Source organism: Carassius auratus, chromosome 46 (assembly GCF_003368295.1).
Source record: "Carassius auratus strain Wakin chromosome 46, ASM336829v1, whole genome shotgun sequence".
NCBI lineage: Eukaryota > Metazoa > Chordata > Actinopteri > Cypriniformes > Cyprinidae > Carassius > Carassius auratus.
Genome location: NC_039288.1, coordinates 7,967,484 through 7,987,062, shown reverse-complemented (window position 1 = coordinate 7,987,062; position 19,579 = coordinate 7,967,484). Strand labels below are relative to the sequence as shown.

At 36.6% G+C, this 19,579-nt stretch overlaps 2 protein-coding genes and 1 long non-coding RNA gene across 3 annotated transcripts; 2 read left to right on the top strand and 1 right to left on the bottom strand.

The window, feature by feature from the left end:
- Positions 1–606: 606 nt before the first annotated feature.
- Positions 607–5,898, bottom strand: LOC113064034 (tumor necrosis factor ligand superfamily member 10-like). The gene is made up of 5 exons (XM_026234549.1): positions 5,426–5,898; positions 3,786–3,935; positions 3,145–3,181; positions 2,878–2,970; positions 607–1,821 (listed from the first exon to the last, which is right to left on the bottom strand). Exons 1-5 carry the CDS (start codon positions 5,678–5,680, stop codon positions 1,364–1,366), a joined length of 993 nt encoding a protein of 330 aa, XP_026090334.1. The 5' UTR covers positions 5,681–5,898; the 3' UTR covers positions 607–1,363.
- Positions 5,899–7,611: 1,713 nt separating this feature from the next.
- LOC113064035 (uncharacterized) lies at positions 7,612–10,251 on the top strand. Its single transcript, XR_003278773.1, has 4 exons — positions 7,612–7,831; positions 8,780–8,862; positions 8,943–9,623; positions 9,735–10,251. It is a non-coding gene; the product is annotated as an uncharacterized LOC113064035 (long non-coding RNA).
- A 166-nt stretch (positions 10,252–10,417) lies between these two features.
- On the top strand, positions 10,418–18,226 carry trpc2b (transient receptor potential cation channel subfamily C member 2b). The gene is made up of 13 exons (XM_026234548.1): positions 10,418–11,343; positions 12,298–12,990; positions 13,516–13,725; positions 13,813–13,977; positions 14,297–14,471; positions 14,578–14,778; positions 14,870–15,032; positions 15,115–15,207; positions 15,316–15,508; positions 15,599–15,726; positions 16,221–16,296; positions 16,482–16,596; positions 17,118–18,226. Exons 1-13 carry the CDS (start codon positions 11,326–11,328, stop codon positions 18,011–18,013), a joined length of 3,126 nt encoding a protein of 1,041 aa, XP_026090333.1. The 5' UTR covers positions 10,418–11,325; the 3' UTR covers positions 18,014–18,226.
- The last annotated feature ends 1,353 nt before the right edge of the window (positions 18,227–19,579 follow it).

Here is a 19,579-nt window from a genome sequence, read left to right as displayed (position 1 = left end):
TCGTTAAAGTCAGAAAATTCTGAATATCTTTTCTTATCACAATCTCTAACATTTCCTGAAGCTTGACTGAATGGTAACATAATATTCATATCCCATGCATGTCCAAATATAATCTGTGCATGGAATTTTTTATAGTCATCTGAATTGTCATCCCAGCTGTTTCCATTTTAATGTTTAAACCTGCATCTATCTGGCTCAACCTCTTAATAATTTGTGTTTCTCTGCTAGCATACCACTTCATTCTATGTTTCTGAACTCTCAGTGGGACACAGAGTCAATGCTAAAATCTTTGTAAGCAGTGCTTGAAGCTCATCCAATGGCACATTAGCTTGGCTGCTTCTCAGTCCTTAGCTAACTTTTACAGTATTTCAATTTTTTTATCAAAATGTAACTTTATTGAAAACATCTTAGATCATTGTGTACTAATTATTGTTGGGAAAATATATAATGGTTGTGCGCAATCACTTATTGGGTTCTTTGTATTTAATGTTTAAATTGTGTAAACTTGTTTATGTCGGCATTAATGTGAATGTCACATTATCATTGTAATTTATTTCATAAGCACGACATGAAATATAATAACACGTAACATGCTCTTCTGTGGGGTTTTTTTTTTTTCAGTGTGGAGTGTGATGAATGTTGTTCTTCATGTTTGTCAAAGTTATGTTCAAGATGTCTGTCTGTCCTGGATATTTAAACTAGGAGCAGGAAAAAGCCCTTCTTTGGAAAACGTTAGTTTAACTTTGGATTGTTTTGGATTGAGTCATGCGGAGTCTCGCTCTTTATCTTACACTGTTTTTGGCTCTAGACTGTTATTTCCGATGTCAATGAATGACACAGGTTTGACTCAGAATGAAGTGCGTGTGGCTTCCTTTAATTAACTAGAGACTTCTGGGCCATGATTGGTCACACTTTCCCAGACAGTGTTTTAAGGAAAGAATGACTAGTATAAACAGTATAACAATGAAAAAACATCCGGAAAGGTTTGCGTGCACAAGTAGCAGCCTGCACAACGTTTTGTGCATTTGTTGAAGGTTAAAATCTTAATTTTAAAGTATCATTTAGGCTTTCATGTGGTTAAATAGTGAGTCCCCATTTTCAGGTTTTCCTTCTTTCTAGGAAACCTTCCAAAGCCCTCACAGATATGCTCATGATCTTCCCATTCAGATGGGAGTCCATCACTCTATCTTTCATCTGAAAGGTCATATGGTGCTCAGACCACAAGAATTAGATGGTTTAGATGGAGTTGTTTGGTCTTTTGAACCCATCCGTTGGTGGAGTATCTGTTCTTCTCGTGTGGGGCCTTCTGAAAGGAACATTTTCCTTTCCCTTAGAATAAGACCACATGCCCCAACTGGGTCCCTCAGAGGTCAAACAGGAAGGCCCCAAAGTAGCTGGAGGAGTCTTCTGCATACACAGCTGTGGGAGAAGACACGGAGATGAAGATCTCATCACCCGCACGAAGTTCGAACAGGCCTCCCTGGTAGATGGAGTGAAGGGCGTTCTCGCTGCCTGGAGACCAGCATTTGGTGCCCACACCCTTCAGGAGCTGAATTGGCCGGGCGTAGGCGGTCTTCTTGTAGACGCACTGCACCACCTGGTGACTGACGGAGCCCGAGTGGTAATCGTTGATGGAGAGGGTGAGATAACGGAAGTAGACTTGGGCGTACAGGTAGTAGCGGCCTGCGCGAGGGATTCGCAGGCGTCCGTTGGACACGGTCATGTTGTGCAGGTGGGAGCCAAAACTCTGGTTCCCCCAGGAACGAACGGGATGGCGGCAGGACTGGTGAAGGTCAGTCTGAGGGGTTAACGATGTTGTACCTGGTATTACAACAAACTTCGATTACCTCAGTGTACAGCAGAACCATATCTTTTTAATGTGAAACTAAAAAAACGTAAATAGATTTTCAGTTTCATTCTGAGGAACTGCTGCTATATTGCCATGACTTGCTACTGATTAACTATGATAAATGTTAATTGTAAAATGTAAATTTTAAGTTAGTAAATGCAAAATAACTTTTTAACTTCAAATAAAAAAAGGAAAATAAGTAAGACATAAATATACATTTTTATAATAAATATTATATTTTATACTTATTAAATATCATTATTATAAGTTCATGTTTACTGTTAATAGTAATAAAATTAATTATTATAACATTTAAGAGATTCAAAATAAATTCAAATAAAATGCTGTTATAAATAGTTATTATTTATAATATGAATCTAAAAGTATAATATAATATTTATTTTAGTGTTAGGTCTAACTTTTTAACTTTTGTCTATTTACAAGCAATTTTTAAAGCATTTATTAATCTTTGTTGATGTTAGTTCATAAAAATACATTTATTCAGTTCATAGTTAATATTATTTCACTGTACACTAATAACAGAACACAACAGATAACCACTTTTAAAAATGAATTAGTAAATGTGGAAATTATGTATTAGTTTACATTAGCTTATATATTTGGGTAATATTAACAAATCTAACAGTATTATAAAGTGTTACCAATAATCTTTATGCTATTATTTTAGTTTAACTTTATTATCAAACTATGCAAACTTGTTTTTCCATGACAAAACATGGTCCATTAAAATCATTCACATGGCCCGTTTTGGTAATGTGGGGAGATCTACTGAGATTTGTTTTGTGGCCACAAACATTTTTTTTTTTTTTTTTTTTGCTGTTTTCATGTGAGATATCACTTCAGTTCGAGTCAGCAACGTTTTGTTATGTTACTGAATGCTTAATAAAGCGGTTTGTTAAGATTCTTTCCAGGAGAATGAGAGAACGGTAGAAACTTACAGACTTTTTGTTGCTGAAATAAGTAAAGGCTTCTGTAATACACACACCCAAGCATGCTGGGAAACTCACCCTGCAGTCCACTGTCTCTGAGGGTAAGATGAGCCGATGGCCGTCGGCTGCCAGTGGTGAGTAATTTTGTACGTGGAGGGATAGTGACTCTTTCTGTGAAACACAGTACAGAACAAAGAGTCAACAAAGAAAAAAAAAGTCATCTAAAAATATAAATGTACTTGATTTGAAAAGAGACTAGTATTGGGGTTACTTCAGGTAACAGCACAAGGATTTTCTTCAACTGAAGAGGAAGAAACACTTAAATTCCAGTGGTTTTTATGTTACCTTCAAAGGTGTGTTTGGATATGATGGTTTCTGTGACCTAAAAGAGAGCAAAAAATACAGAAGGCAAAAGACGTTTATACATACATTTCGGCTAATTATAGGCATTATAATTATAATTATAGACATTTTCCACATTCAAGTCCATGTCAGAAAAACAATCCAAGCTCTTTTCTGGAACACCAGAGTGGAACAAAAACAACAAAGCCACAAATGAGAGAGAAAAGGCTTTGTTAGATTTGATTTATTTGGAGCACATTCTTAGTGCAGTAAGCCAACTCAAATTTGATTATCCATCAGTCTGCCGATATTACAGTTGTTTTGGAAATACACACCTAGTGGTGTGGATGTAGCATTATGCAAATACAAAAATGTTCAGCATCTGTTGCCACTGTTGAAATGCCACTATTCACAGTTAGCCATGGCTAATTAATTAGAGGCCAGGAATCTTGAACATGATTTTAAATAACCTAGTTTCCAGAGGAAGAAACAGATTAATGCTGAATGTTTTTGGTCTCCCACTGTTCATGTGCATATCCAAAGAGCTCCAGGTCCAAATGCCATAAACACACTAATTACCATCACTAAAGTCAAGACCTGCGTGATGTGCCTCTATGTTTTATTAAAAATACAGCATGTCTAACCTTGGAGATGTAGGCTTTGAGTCCTTCGGCCAGTTTGAGGCACGGCTCACCAAAGAGCTGGACCAGGTCATCGGGAACATCCTGCTCTTTCTCCAGAGCGTTCAGAAGACCAAGACACCTCACCTCCTCCACCACACCTAGTGTCCGAGCCTGTCAATGACACATCCACCAGTTCACTTAAAAATGTGATGGAACGTCCCAAAATGCTCTCTTTTTTATTAATACACAACAGAGCTTTTATAACTCAAAAATAATTTGATTTATAGTTGGATAATGTGTCGTTTTTGACCGAAATTTATCAAAATAAATTCCTGGTTTCGTTTCAATTGGTGGTCCAATAACTTGAGGGCTTTTTAGATATGCGATCTCTAAATACTGGAAATAAAAAAACTAATTGACTGTAAATGGTCATAAAAAAGCAAACCTTCAGCCAGCCATGGTTAAAATTGCCCGGCCATAGGAAATGAATGGGAAAGAGCAGAACATTTTTTTCAAAAATATGTGTCGAATAATATATATCAGTCACTATACTGAACGAACACACAAAAGAGTGAGACTGTAAAACTTCCAAAGCACCAACTTTCTATGAATTCTTTCACAGCAGGCAGCTGCATAAAATAGTTTGGCCATTTAATGGGATTTATTGTCATAAATATTGTCTGACAAAATGATTTTGACAGAGACCACAGGAATATATGATAAGAAAAAAATATGAAGGGTAAAGATAGCTGAACTAAACTTGTGTGGTTGACATTTTGGCACATTATTATTGTTTTTAGGACCCCTTGTGTATTTTGGCTACTGTACTCATCTGCAAAACACCCCCTACAATCCCACGGACCTCCAGCTCCAGAGTATTTCAAAGTAATTCATATGTTAATTAAACCTTACATCCTTTCTCTGATTTAATTAAAGTTTGTATTGATGCTGGTAGAGGGCCCCAAATCTTTGTTCGTCTTTGAGGGGAGTTTCCTAAACCACTTTCAGCCTTCTGAAAAGTCCATAACCAATAATCTTAAAAACCTTTATTATTATTATTTAACTTTTTACACATTGTGTTTTTGGTGTTACTTTTAATGAATACAATATATATACAATCAAGGACACATTTGATTGTTTTAACAACCAGTGAAAGAAAAAAAAGGTTTGCTGAAACAATATCATCAATAACACAAAATCACTGACATTCACTCCATTATGAAACTTGCCTCATGCAAGGCATTTTCTGTCAGGAATTTGACAATTTTCCCACACAATACACAAATAAGTTGTCAGAATACAAAAAGACAATATACAAAAGCTCTTAGCAGAGATGAGATGAAAACAATTCAAGCTTTTTGTAAAGAATTTAGCAGTTCTATGTGCATAATGTATTGACCTGATTCTTCTCATCAGAACAAAGAACCATGACCTAATTCTTCTGGCAGCTAAATAAATGGAGTCCACCATCCCAAGACTAGCCTACAGTCAAAGAAAAAGAAGTGCTGATACAATGACAACTCGTAAACCTGATACCAAGATGAAATCATGTCATCGTGCAGGGTTAGAAAAAAAGTTTTAATGCCATTAATAATAACTCACTCGTAATAATAATGGCGATAATATTAGTTAATGCAACTTTTTGCTGAATGCAGTTTTACCTGTGCCACTGACATGTTCAAGTATATGAAGAGCCCTGTGGTCGAGGCTACTTGAAGGACAATCACGATGACCACAACCGTTGTCACCCACAACCTGGAGGGCACTTCGAGACGATGTTTGGGCTGAACCATGATGAATGAGCTCGATTCGCTACTAACAGACTGTAAATATTCGGAGTTGCCTTCGGATGCGGCGGCGCTCCTGTCGAGTGACTCCAGCACGCGCTGAGGAGGGGCTGCGGAGTCCGGGTCCATCTCTGAGACTCACCAGAGGAGCTTGACTTCTTCACCTACCACCACACACAAGAAGTGCTAAATAAAGTTGAATGACAAGGATATCATCTTAATGGCAAATTGAGGTTCCAGTGGGCCTAAGTCCTTGGAGTTTAAGCGATAGCTGACGGAGTCTGAAGACAGACTGGCGTGAGTATCATCATCCGCTCTCCATCCTGCCCTCTCGGTTTTCCTTTAGACACCGCCTCATGCTACACATCACATGTGCAGTACAGTTTTCACCTACGCGCTGTTTAGAGGCTGTAATCAAATAATCAAATAATCATAAAATAGCCGAACACATATCAGGATCGAGGAGTCTACCCAAAAAGAAAATCTGGAGATTGACTTAATGATGACAGAATTTACATTTTCGGTTAAACTGTCCCTTAAGTAAGCAGTTATAGTTTACGTCTAGGAGCTGCAGTATAGTGTAAGGACAAGTAGGCTAGATGTACAAATTTACATAAACATATTTACATGCTGTAAATATGTAAAATAGCCTATCACATATTTTATTAATAGATACATACTGATTAGGTCAATTAACCCTAAGATAATTAATTGATATTCATAAAATGAATGATATTCTTTTATTTATAAATAGCCTATAAACAAATTAGGCCTGTAAGCTACAACCATGTTTGTTTTTTTATGTATTTGCTTATACATGCAGGTATTTTCATGCAGTGTGTTTTGCTGTATTCTGTATATGGAAGATTAAAGCTGTTATAGCAAAAGAGATTACACACTGCTCAAATCTGTGTTTTTAATAACAAATTTGCTTTTAAAGTATGTTTAGTCTATGTTTTGTCATTTTTAAGACATAGAACACATTTCAACTTCTAGGAAATAAGGGCAAAATTTGTTCATATGGATCGTTTTTAACTTAAATAGGAAACAATTCCTCAGTGTAGTCTTGACAGGAAAGCATAAAGACTGGAATTTATACTTTCACCAACTGTTTGTTTACCAGTTGTTTCCTGCCTCAGTAACAGTAAGCTTATGGTCCTAACATCACTCTTTAAAGAAGATGTTTCTAAATCAGAGCTACAAACAACAGAACTAAAGGGAACATGCATGATTGTGTTTATTCGATTTCCTGTTCAAGTAGGATGATGGTAGGTCTCAGTAATTTAGATGACGAAGATGGGAGACAGATGTTTTGATTACTGGAGAGCTGTTGGTTACAGCGGCCCCCTGATTCCCCACACCCACATACAACATTCACAGGAGGGGCCCAGAACAGCTGGAGAAAGAAAGTCACGATAACGGCTCATTTGCAAAATATAGCCGAAAATATCCATTTGATTTCCTCAGTGCAATGGTTGACTAAAGCCCAACCAGGTTTTTGCTTTTTTGTTTTATGTTTTCAGTTTGGTTTCACTCAGGGTATGCATATAACATAAGGCGCAGATATTCGATCATATAGTGAACATATTTTAACATGACAAATTCTTCATAGAAAATATTTTTCCCTCTCATTTTCAATAGTCAGTCTTTTCTTTTCTCTAGTGCTCTAAAGTATTTTAAAATGTGCACCAAGCACAGTATAGCTTTTCAAACCAAATAAGCTTTTCCTCAGGACGGCTGTGGGAATTATATTCAATAGCTTACAGAGCAGCTGGCATCAAAATCAGAATGAGTTTACTGAACTAGAGCAAATATGAATAATTGTAGTGGAAAACAATCATACACTCTTACAGTATTATCTCTCTCTCTCTCTCTCTCTCTCTCTCTCTCTCTCTCTATATATATATATATACCCCATAGCCTAACTATTTCTAACCAATTCTAACTTCTATTTTACTAACTAATATACTTATATTAACCTTTTATATTAGTAAAATCTAACTGATTTTCATGGGTTGTATTTAACACCCCCCAGAGTATTTTTTACAGTGTAAAAAGGCATCTGTTTAATATACATGTATGATCATTATTATAAAGGCCACGAGAGGGCATCATCTGATATTTTCCCTGAACCGGATGAGGCGAGGCGAGGCTGGTGGAGTATTTGAGTTCAGGCGGGAAAAACGAATAGCCTACGTGATGACGCAACACGTTGAATGAATTGTTTTTGTTTATGCGATGGCGCTCAACAAAATAAAACACGTCTAGTGTACATCACAGGTAAATGTCTGGTTGAAGTATAATGTTAACTGTTAGACATTAATGGATGACATTTTGTGATAACTTTCATGGACAACATTAGGTAAAGATGACGAGTTCATTCATGTACATTCAATAATATTTTATATAACCTTTTCGTGGACCTGTAACGTTAAAGTTATAATATAGAGCTAAAAACATATTAATAAAAGTTATTCATTTCTATCCATTTAAATGTACATAACATAATACAGACCAAAGAAAATACGTTTTTTTTATTATTATTATTATTATTATTATTAATTAATTTTTTGTTATTGTATTGTTTTTGTTATATATATATATATATATATATATATATATATATATATATATATATATATATATATTATTATTATACTATTTTTACTTTAATTTTTTGTACTTTTAGTGGGTTTCTTAGTACTAAACTATATCCTTAAATGATGCATTATTGAATTCTATATAAAATAATATAAATACTAAAAAATATTATTTTAAATGAATGCTACATAAATGCAACAAAAAATCGAGCAAATTTATTTTAAACCCAAGCATTAGTTGCTTATAAGAATATTTATAGACATTTTTTCCCTTTGGATATATAGTTTGATTTGTTTTATACAACTGCATTAAGGCTGATTAGTATTTTATCCCCCATGAAATTGTACATGTATTTTTATTTTAGTTTTTCCCACTCATTTCCTAATATGTTTTGACTGTGAAGAAGTGTAATTGTTTTTTAAAGACCATTTAACTTTTTCTAATCATGTCCGCAATTCTTTTTTTCATATTGCAAGTGCGTAAGATTTAATTGTGTTCATTGGCGTTGAAAGACTGAGTTAATGTCTTAAACAGTTTGGTCCGTCCTTTCTGCCTTTTCTTATACCATATATCGAGTGGCACAGCAACCGTTTTAACTGGGTTTAATTGGTAGGAATTGTTTCACAGCGCACACCAGAAAAGATGACATCCGTGATGGAGTGGCTTTTCAGCCCAGCTGTCCAAAACATGTTTTTTGGACAAATAACAGGGTGTGTGACGCTTACTCTTTATTTCAAGACTGGATTTCTAGTAGCATGATATCCAGAAGGCACTCTGTACTCCCTTTCAGGAATGTCTCCTCAAAAAGCCCAGGGGAATGCTGGGATCCCCCTGCAGTGCTACACCCAGCACAACACCTCCAAGAGAAGATAATGTGAAAACCCCAACAGGCAAGTTGTTATTTGGCCACCACACAGACAGAATGGAAAAATGTTGTTTTCATAATACAAATGTTGTTTCTGTCTTGAATCTGGGCTGAATTAGGTGGATTTAGGACTTCCAGTCACCAAACAAAGACTCCTAAGGAGCAGAGATTTGATTTGAAGGATAGATAAACTGGGGTCTGCAAAGTTTTTTTTCAATCTGACCACAAAAAAGCGCATTTGACTTTTTAAACCTAAATTTTATATAGCTTATATATTTGATATTATTCTTTAATTTCAATAGTTATATTGTGAAATATTATAATTTAAAATAACTGTTTTCTAGTTTAGTGTATTTTAAAATGTCCTTTCTTTATTTAATGGCAAAGCTGACTATTCAGCATCATTACTCCAGTCTTCATTTTTATAGACCCATTTAGTCTGTATTCAGTGGTGGTCATTCAGGTGGAGTTTTATTAACAGTGGTGGTTCACAGAAGAAATCCAGACCTACAGCATCTGACCATAAACCCAGCTCAACAAACCCACACAGAAGTGCCCAGCAGGTTCCACAGGGCTCTCCTGAGACGAGATGCCCTCTTTGTGGAGGTAATGTGATTTTGTACATGCGCATTTGGAGAGGATTTTTGCAACCAAATATATCTGTTCATAATCTACTCACAAGCTCTTCTTCTATTCCTTTGACTTTTGTCCACGTAGAATCCTTCAGTTTCTGATTATCTGCCTTTCCATGCTTCCTCCTGCCTGGATTGTGATTCAGTGGCGCTCATGGGAGTCAGGGAACCAGAGGTCATGATCTCACTGCACTCTTCTGTTTTTGGCTCTGGTGCAGATGAGCAGCATATGGTTCCATGTCCTCTATGCTCCTTCCGATTCCCCCCAGACTGTACCCAGCAGCACGCCAGCGCCTGTGGTGACCCGGTAGAGCCTGGTACTGCGTGACAGAACTGAGTGAAACCTTTTCAAAATAGCAAAATGCAAATCAGATATTCTCTTGGTTTCTCTGGCCTAACATTGTATATACTACTGGCTTAGGAATTTTCTTGCTTAGGAAAAGTTTCATTCTCCAGTTTTTGTTGTTTTTAGAGGCACTTTATAGCATTGGTCACTATGAAATGTTTGTCGTCTTATCTGCTTTACACTCTCTTTTTGATATCAAGATCATATTAGAATGCTGTTTGTAATTGTTTACATTATATTTATTATTTAGAATGTTTAGATTTTTTTATCACTTCCTCAACAACAAAAAGAAATATATTTTTTTATTTAAAAATTATGTATACACTACTGTTTAAAATTTTGGGGTAGGCAAGATGTTTTCTGTGTTTTTTTTATTATTTTTATGAAGAAGTCTCTTATGATCATCAAAGCTGCATTTTATTTGATCAAAAATACAGTAAAAACTTAAAATAATATTAACTTTTAAGCAAAATCTTTTTTATTTGAATATATTTTAAAATGTAGTTTATCCTGTGATAGCAAGGATTGCTTCAGTTTTGAATCGTTTAGAAATCACACGAATATGCTCATTTGGTGCTCAAAAACATTTCTTATTATCAATGTCAAAAAAAGGTTGAGCTGCTTAATATTATTGTGTAAACTGTGATAAACTTTTTGAATACAAATCTTTTGTATCATAACTGTCTTTACTGTAACGTTCGATCAATTTAATGTGTCCTTCCTGAATAAAAGGATTAACTTCATAACAATATTTCCTGACTGATCACAAACTTAAATGTAGTGCATGTGTCAGAAAGAAAATGTTCCTTTTTAAATAAAAAAAAATCAATATATTTTTGATCATTTATTTTAATAATTGGATATTTTGTGATTTCAGTTCTAGCCTGAGATGACCTCTCACACTGACCCTGTATCATGGGGCCATCCTTATTGTTGAGCCCTGATGTTTACAGAGGTGTGGAAAGGAGGAAGTGCACTGATGGAGGAGTGGAAATTCAGAAGAATTCCTTTGTGAGATCTAATGGGATGCAACATAATGTTACAGTTGCTTTTTTAATTGGTCGTGTTCTTTGGGGAATTGCACCTGTTATTTGGTTTGTTCAGAATGAAATCATTCACCCGTGTTTTGACTCCTCAGTGGTGGCAAACCTTTGGACTCGCTTAACTAGTGTCTTAATCACTCTCCTCAGATCAGGATTAGAGCCTCATAATACAGCGTTACTGACTTGCTTTTGGAGCTGCTTTGTCTGCTTCTCGGATATACAGTGGGCATGTGAGACCATTGATACAAACTCACTGTAATATTTACTGTATATACCTGCTGTATCTGATGATGGAAAACCTCACGGTAAGAAACATACATTGTTCACTGTAAACATTTATTTTGTGAATTTTTTTTTCTAAGCATGCATCAAGTCTTTGGAAATTGTGTATGTTATGTGTCTGATCTGATAATTAAGTTACAACAAAATCAGAAGTGTGTATTTTACATTCTATCGTCAGAAATTTTAATATCAGCATAATAACTCATTTAAAAAGTTACTAATTTCATTGTATTTTATTGGTGACCTAAAATAGAGAATACTGAATATTATTATATATGTATATGTATATATACCTATATTTGAAGTCCCCCCAACATATTTATTGTACTTCTGCTTTAATGGCAAATCTGCTTATTTATCATTTTTGAATTATGTAAGCTAGTGGCATTATTAAAATAACAGCATTAAAAAAAAAAAAAAATATATATATATATATATATATATGTATATATATATATATATATATATATATATATATATATATATATATGTATATATATATATATATATATATATATAATTTTCAGGGTTTACAGTGAATGTACTTGTTTAGAAAGAAAAAAAAACTCAGAAATAGTCATTTCTACATTGCTAGAAATATGACATGACTTTGAGATTTTATTTATTTCCATGACTTTCTAAATATAGAAATAAAAAAATCCTTCCTCTATGTTAAGATAATGAGAACATCCTGTTAAAATAAAATTAAAATGGCAGTTTTGTAAAGCAACTAATTAAAATAAGAAATTCAATGTCAGGCAAAATAATTGTTCTCTCTCTTTCTCTCATGCATTGCATAGTTGCTTTAGTTTTTCGAAGATGAAATGTGAGCCGCAGTGAAATGGTACAAGAAACAATCTGAGATGATATATAAGCTTTTATTCCAACAGACGTCTAGACCTCAGTGTTATATTCCTGTTTTAGAGCTATTTTGGTCTTACTGTGTATTAAAATGATTTTAACTTTCCTTTCAATAGCCAGAACAATGGCGCGAGATCGTGAACAAGAAGTTTCGCTTCCCTCCGGAGCTCCTGGGGGCCATCCGAGAGGGCAACGTGAACATGGTCTATTCTCTGCTGAGGACGGGTGACGGGATCATCCGCCAGCTGGACGACTCTGAGGACAGGCTATGGAGAGAAGCGCTGAACCTGTCCATCCGACTGGGCAACGAGGACACCATGGACACCCTTCTCCAAGGAGTCAAGTTTGACTTCCGGAAGATCCACGAAGCTCTTCTTGTGGCTGTGGACACCAACCAGCCTCGTGTGGTCAAGCGCCTCCTGGACCAGCTTGATCTGGAGAAGGGAAACAAGATGGATGTGCGCTCATTCTCAATGGCCATTTTTGACCACTCCATTGACGATTCTCAGTTTGCCCCTGGAGTGACACCTTTGACACTGGCCTGTCAGAAGGATCTGTATGACATTGTGACGATGCTCAATCAGAAAGGTCACGAAATTCCTTGGCCGCATAAAATCTCATGCATATGTCTGGAGTGCACAAATGGACGCCAATATGATTTGCTCAAGTTCTCGCTGTCTCGTATCAACACCTACCGAGGTATCGCCAGCCGTGCCTACCTGTCCATCACCGCAGATGATGCCATGCTCAGTGCCTTTCGACTCAGCCGGGATCTCCGCAAGCTGTCAAAAAAGGAACCTGAATTCAAGGTTGAGTAAAGCAGGGCTCTTTAGAAGGCCTCATAGTACCATATTTTCCGGACTATAAGTCGCACTTTTTTTCATAGTTTGGCTGGTCCTGAAACCTATAGTCAGGTGCGACTTATTTATCAAAATTAATTTGACATGAACCGAGAGAAATGAACCAAGAGAAATGAATGGAAAACATTACCGTCTCCAGCCGCGAGAGGGCGCTCTATGCTGCTCAGTTTACACTGAAAACATAGAGCGCCCTCTCGCGGCTGTAGACGGTAATGTTTTCTCTTAGTTCTTGGTTCTAAATAAATGGGACTTATAGTCCAGTGCGACTTATATGTTTTTTTCCGCATCATGACGTATTTTTGGACTGATGCGACTTAAACTTAGGTGCAACTTATAGTCCGAAAAATACGGTAGTAAAAAGCAGTGGCTAAATCCTACATGGAGAATTTTTACGAAATCAACTATATATATATTTTTTTTATACATTTTACTGTTTACATTTTTCTCAACCACTCTCTCCTGTGCTTCACACAGCCTCAGTATCTCGCCCTGGAGCAGCTGTGCCAGGAGTTTGCCGTGGAGCTGCTTGGAATGTGCCGGAACCAAAGTGAGGTCACCACCATCCTAAACAGTCTTGTGGATCAGGATGGAGACAGCGAGGACGAGTTTGACCAGCAGGCGTTCGAGGAGGGCATTCCAAACCTAGCTCGCCTAAGGCTTGCCGTCAACTATAATCAAAAACAAGTAGAACCCCAAGCTTTAACCCCTTAAAACAGAATTAATAAAGCAACTGTTATTTATTCATTTAGCTAATCATTGTTTGTACTGCAGTTTGTAGCCCACCCGATCTGCCAGCAGGTGCTTTCCTCCATCTGGTGTGGGAAACTATCAGGCTGGAGGGGCAGCAGAACAGCCTGGAAGCTCTTGGTGTCGTTTGGGATCTTCCTGACCATGCCCGTCCTTTGCCTCATCTACTGGATCGCACCAAAGTCAAAGGTTTTCGCCAGATATCTTCAAATATTCAAGCGTTCTACACTATAGGATAGCTGTTTATTGCAGAATCTGTCTTTAATTAACACATTGGAAGAAATCTCTCCAAACAAAGTGAGAACACATTGTTTCCTCAGTTTTATCCAGTCAGTTCTATAGGTTTGTTTTTACAGATTTCTATGAATCCACCCGTTCTCCAAAGTGCTGCTGGGATGCTGGAATCCATCCCAGCATCTCAGGATGAAGGCAGGGAAACATCCTGGACATATGGTCCATGGCAGGAATATTCTACCAACAAGTGAACCATCTTCTATTTTCTTCTCAGTTGGGGAAGATTCTGAAGATCCCAGTGATTAAATTCCTTCTCCATTCGGCATCATATATGTGGTTCCTGATCACGCTTCTGGGGGAATCTATTGCCATGGAGGTGTACCGGGACAGCTTTGCCTCTCGTGAGCAGACCATCCTGCACAACTCCTTCCACATGATCTGGGTGGTTGGTAGGGAATCAGTTCTGCATTCATTTTGCTGCACGATCTTCAACTTCAGGTCTGCGTTTTTGAGACATAAAACAAAAATGTAATGGTTCTCAATCCTGTCAAACAGGTTTTTTCTGGTTCGAGTGTAAGGAAATTTGGATCGAGGGCTTGAGGAGTTATTTCCTAGACTGGTGGAACTGTCTGGATGTGATGGTTCTCAGCATGTACCTGGCGTCATTCGCCCTGAGAGTGGTCATCATGCTCAAGGTCCATTTCCTCTGCCAGACACCTGACAAACAGGATGAGTGTGTCTACTTCACCGAGACTTGTGAGAGAAAACACTTCACTAAGCGTCACAATTTCGCCTACAATATGGCAGCTCATTGGCCTGCTAGTGTAATGTATTTCTGGCTGTACAGTGCGTGATGAGTGGCATCAGGAGGATCCCCAGTTCATCGCTGAGGTGCTGTTTGCAGTGACCAGCATGCTGAGTTTCACTCGCCTGGCCTACATCCTTCCAGCAGACGAGTCTCTTGGCACCCTGCAGATCTCCATTGGAAAGATGATTGACGACATGATGAGGTATTCGACTGCGTCATGTTGATTGTAAAGATTAATGGTATCTTGAAGGAACATTTGAGGAACTGCTTCTTTTTCTCTCCAGATTTATGTTCATTTTGGTGATCATTGGAACTGCCTTCCTGTGTGGCATCAACAATATCTATGTCCCATATATGATTACGCCAAATCTTGGAAGGTATTTTGGGTTTTATCCAATTGGATAAAGCTGCATAAATCGAATCAATGAGTTGAGTTTGAGATCATCTTCGAAATGGAGCAACGCCACATCTGTTTACATTCACAGGTTAAATGAAACCTTCAGCTTCCTCTTCTGGACCATGTTTGGGATGGCCGACCAGACCTATGTGGACATGCCGGAGTTTGTTTTGGCAGAGTTTGTTGGCAGAATCCTTTATGGCATCTACACGCTGATCATTGTCATTGTACTTCTAAACATGCTCATCGCTATGATCACCAACTCTTTTCAGAAGATTGAGGTAAGCCTGAAGAACTGACTCTGGTGTAACATATATATATACGCTTACAATATAAGCTTGGTGTTTCACATACATTGTTCATCTCTGCAGGATGATGCTGATGTAGAGTGGAAATTTGCCCGTTCAAAGCTCTACCTGAGTTATTTCAGAGAAGGACTGACTATGCCTGTCCCTTTCAACATCATCCCCTCTCCAAAGGCCCTTTTCTATCTTTTAAGGTTGCTTTCAGCTCTTATTTGATGGAGTCCATTATTGAGGAGTACAAAACAATAAAAGCAATTGGCATTTGATATTTTGATTTAAAAAAAAAAATGAAATATTAGTGTATTATTTTATTTTTTATTAAACATTTTACATTTAAGTAACATTATAAAAATTAAATTAAATTAAATGTTTAAATATAAAGTTATAAATGCATTATGTATTGGTACATTTACCTAAGTTTTAAATAAATTAAGCTTTTGTTTATTTGAAAAGTAATCTGATTATTTACTATTATATTTATCTAAATTAAAAATATATTATAATCAAATAAAATGCTGTATAAAGGTTGTTATTTGTCAGTGATTGATTTAATTTGTTAAAAAAAAAACAATTATTCATAAATTACTAAACTATTCCATTTTACTTTTTTAAGTGGTACAGATTATAAAGGAGAAAAATGTCATTTTGATCCCAGTGTTGTTTACCATTTCTTTTCTTTATATTTCAGAGGAATTTTCAGACGGATCTGCTGTTGCTGCTTCAACTGTAACTCTGCTCCAGACTACCCTCCACTTACATCTATGGTACACTTTTCAGTCTTTCAGGATTACAACTCACCTTTACTCTATATTACGTTTTACATACATATTCTGGGGTGCTATTCATTGCTATTTCACACAAGAATTTATAATAAAACACAAATTACAGCATGTTGGAAAAAAAAAAATTTGATGCCTCCTTTGTCTCTTTTGGAAATGGAACACTGAAGGATGACGTGGGTCCAGCGGAGAACCGTATTCCCTATAGACAGCAGGTCATCCGCGCGCTGGTTCAGCGCTACATCGAATCTGCCAGGAGAGAGTTTGAAGAGACGAAGCGCAAAGGTAAGACTCGCAAGGTTTTGTTAAAGACTCATTGGATTTATTTATTCTGAAAAGTTGTAATGATTTGCCTTTAACAGACATTTGAATTATATCAGTTTCGAATTCTTTCAATAATATTTCTTGTCCCTAAGACCATACACTGTTTTTTATAAGCGTACTCCTCCCTTATTATTCAATTCTGTGCTAGCTACTATATTGCATGTGTTTTCAGTTACATTTTGCATTATTAAGACATTAACACAAGGCAGTTATAGGAATTACTAAACATTTTTGCTCCTGGAGTGGCTACATTATGACGTAGTATCAGAGTTTTGACAAGTTTACAAGATACCATTCAGGTTCTTCAAAGAAAAAAATTAAGTAAAGAGGGTTAGAAATATCTTGCTTTTAGTCATTTAGTCATATTTTAAATCATTTATAAGTCATCTTGAGGCTCTGGCCCCCTTTATACATATACATTCATACTATAGTTTTCACATGCACTGAAAATGTTGAAGTGATCTGGAATGTCTTTCCTCCAGACGTTGGGAACCGGATCACAGAGCTGAGCAAAGTGATTGGCCAGCTACATGCTGAAATGAAACAGATTCAAACGAACGTGTTTGACTACTCGGACAACACCAAGGGAGATCCGTCAGGAGGATCTTCTTTCCTGGGGAAGTACATCCTTGGAGCCAAAAACAACTTCAGGGGCTTCAACAGCAACGAGAGAAAGACTGTTCCATTACATGAGCCTTTACACCATGAACAACCAGCACTGGGGACTGCAGAAGAGAAGGAGGAAGAGACTGCAGACATGCAGGAGTCACCGGCCGCTGATACGGAGTCAGACAGGAAATCAAATGAAGAGCAAAACGGCGAGGGAGAAACAGATAATGCTGTGGAACACATGAATGAGACAGATGGGGGAGGAGATGAGGGGGACATGGAGACGGGGAATAATGATGTCACTGATATTAGCATGGAGGCTGGTGCTGAAAAGAATACAGAGAATACAAGTGAGACAGTCATAGATATAGAGGCCAATACAGATGCTGAAAGTGAAGCTAGAGCAAAAAGAGAAGATGAGATGATGGTGGAGGAGGAAACCAGTGATAATGAGGAGGAATTAAATGAAGAGGCCACAGGAGGAAAAGATCTAGATGAAGCAGAGACGGAGAAAAACATAGAGGTTGAGGAAAGTAATGAAATGACAGAAGATGTAGTTGAAGTCATCAATGAAAATGCAGGAGAGGGCATCAAGATAAACCTGAGTCAGACGAGCCTAGTGAGTTTCTTAGCAAAGAGGATAGAGGAAAAGCTAGAGAGGAATTTTACTTTCATTGGAAACCAAGTATCATCACCAACTGGCAGCGATGACTCCCAAGACACCGGTTTTGGTTCTCAAGTATTTGACCTCTCAACTAGCAGTCCTTAATGATAGGAATAATTCTTCCAAGATTAGTTTGAAATGACTACTTTATGAGAACCATGAACCTAGCTGATAACTTTTTTGTGTGTTTTAAGATATTAAAATGCTTTTCTACAGTGGCCTCAGAAAGTATTTAGACACTTTTGCCACACTAAAAATGTCTGAAATTTCATCACAACTGAAAATAAAATATCAAAGGTGTAGTTTATCACTTTTACTATGAATATATTGACATCATTTGAATATTGTTACATTTTGAATATAACATCTAACTGTTCTAATAATTTGGAAGATTACAAAGTCTTTTGAAATGTTCACTTGTGCTATATATATATATATATATATATATATATATATATATATATATATAAAATAAATGGCAATTGGTTATGCCATAGTATATATTGGAGATATAAAAAACTGAATCTGCAAGATTTTTTTGAAAGAAATGAATACTTAAAAATAAAAAATCAAACAAACAAAAAAAAAAAAAAAAACAGTACAACTGTCTCCTAAATTGATAAGTTTCTTGAGCAAATCAGCATGTTAGAATAACTTCTAAAGGATCACGTGACTGAAGACGAGTAATGAAGCTGAAAATGTATCTTGCATCATAGGTTCATTTCATTTAAAAATACATTCAAATAGAAAAGTTATTTTAAATCATAATATTTGACAATATTAATTTTGCTGTATTTCCTACCAACCTCAAAACTTACAAACAGCAGTCTGTTTTTAAGTGTGCTTTATGTGACAAAATACTTTTTGGCGCCATTGTGTATACCGTATAACGTCCTTTGAAAGAAACATTCTGGTTGTTTGGTCTTCTGAAACTGTAAAATAATTTGTAAATCATGTAGATTAAATCATCATAGTAGTCATGTCATTTATAAAACTCATAGGGCACGATTTTGCAATATTGTACTCAAAATAAATATGCAATGTATAATGTCACTGTAATAGAAATTAATTTCTATTAAAACAATTATTTATTCATTTGAACTTTCTCTCTATACAGTGTATATATATAAAAACATGAATACATGGATGCATGAGAGCACATTCATCACCCTAGAGATCACATGCACATGTTGCAGCTTGTTTAGCACCTGCTGTTTGTGACACAGCTGCCTTTCCCATGAGGCCCCTGACTATTCATTAACCGGTCACCTGTAGTTTCAGACCCTCCCCATGCACCTCTACTGGAACGTCACACCTGTTCTCATAACCATAGGAATATATCAACCATTACAGCACACAGGGTAATGCTGGTGGAGTTACATCAGCAAACAATATCTGCAGCACTATTATATTTAACTTCATGAAAATGCTCGAAAATGTTAACGTTAATATACACGGTAATGTTAATGTGTTGACGGGCTTGGTGGAATAGATCTGCTATGCCACTGCAGCAGAGCAAGTATGGAGACTTGCTACTGTCAGTAAATCCAGACATACTGCTGCTGCACATGTAACATGAAACTACCCCATAGCAGATGTATACAGGTGGAGCTGGGGAAGGTGGAGGGTTTCTGACAGGGGCTGCAACTGCTACAGCAAGTACTGACCAAG

Excerpts from the sequence above, each read along its gene's own strand:
- LOC113064034 (XM_026234549.1), bottom strand. The coding sequence starts at position 5,680 with ATGGACCCGGACTCCGCAGCCCCTCCTCAGCGCGTGCTGGAGTCACTC. Across the intron at positions 3,182-3,785 it reads TCAAAGCCTACATCTCCAAG|GTCACAGAAACCATCATATC; the intron begins GTTAGACATGCT and ends GCTCTCTTTTAG. Across the intron at positions 2,971-3,144 it reads ATCCAAACACACCTTTGAAG|AAAGAGTCACTATCCCTCCA; the intron begins GTAACATAAAAA and ends TGTGTTTCACAG.
- trpc2b (XM_026234548.1), top strand. Across the intron at positions 14,779-14,869 it reads TGTCTACTTCACCGAGACTT|TGCGTGATGAGTGGCATCAG; the intron begins GTGAGAGAAAAC and ends CTGGCTGTACAG. Across the intron at positions 15,208-15,315 it reads ATTACGCCAAATCTTGGAAG|GTTAAATGAAACCTTCAGCT; the intron begins GTATTTTGGGTT and ends TTACATTCACAG.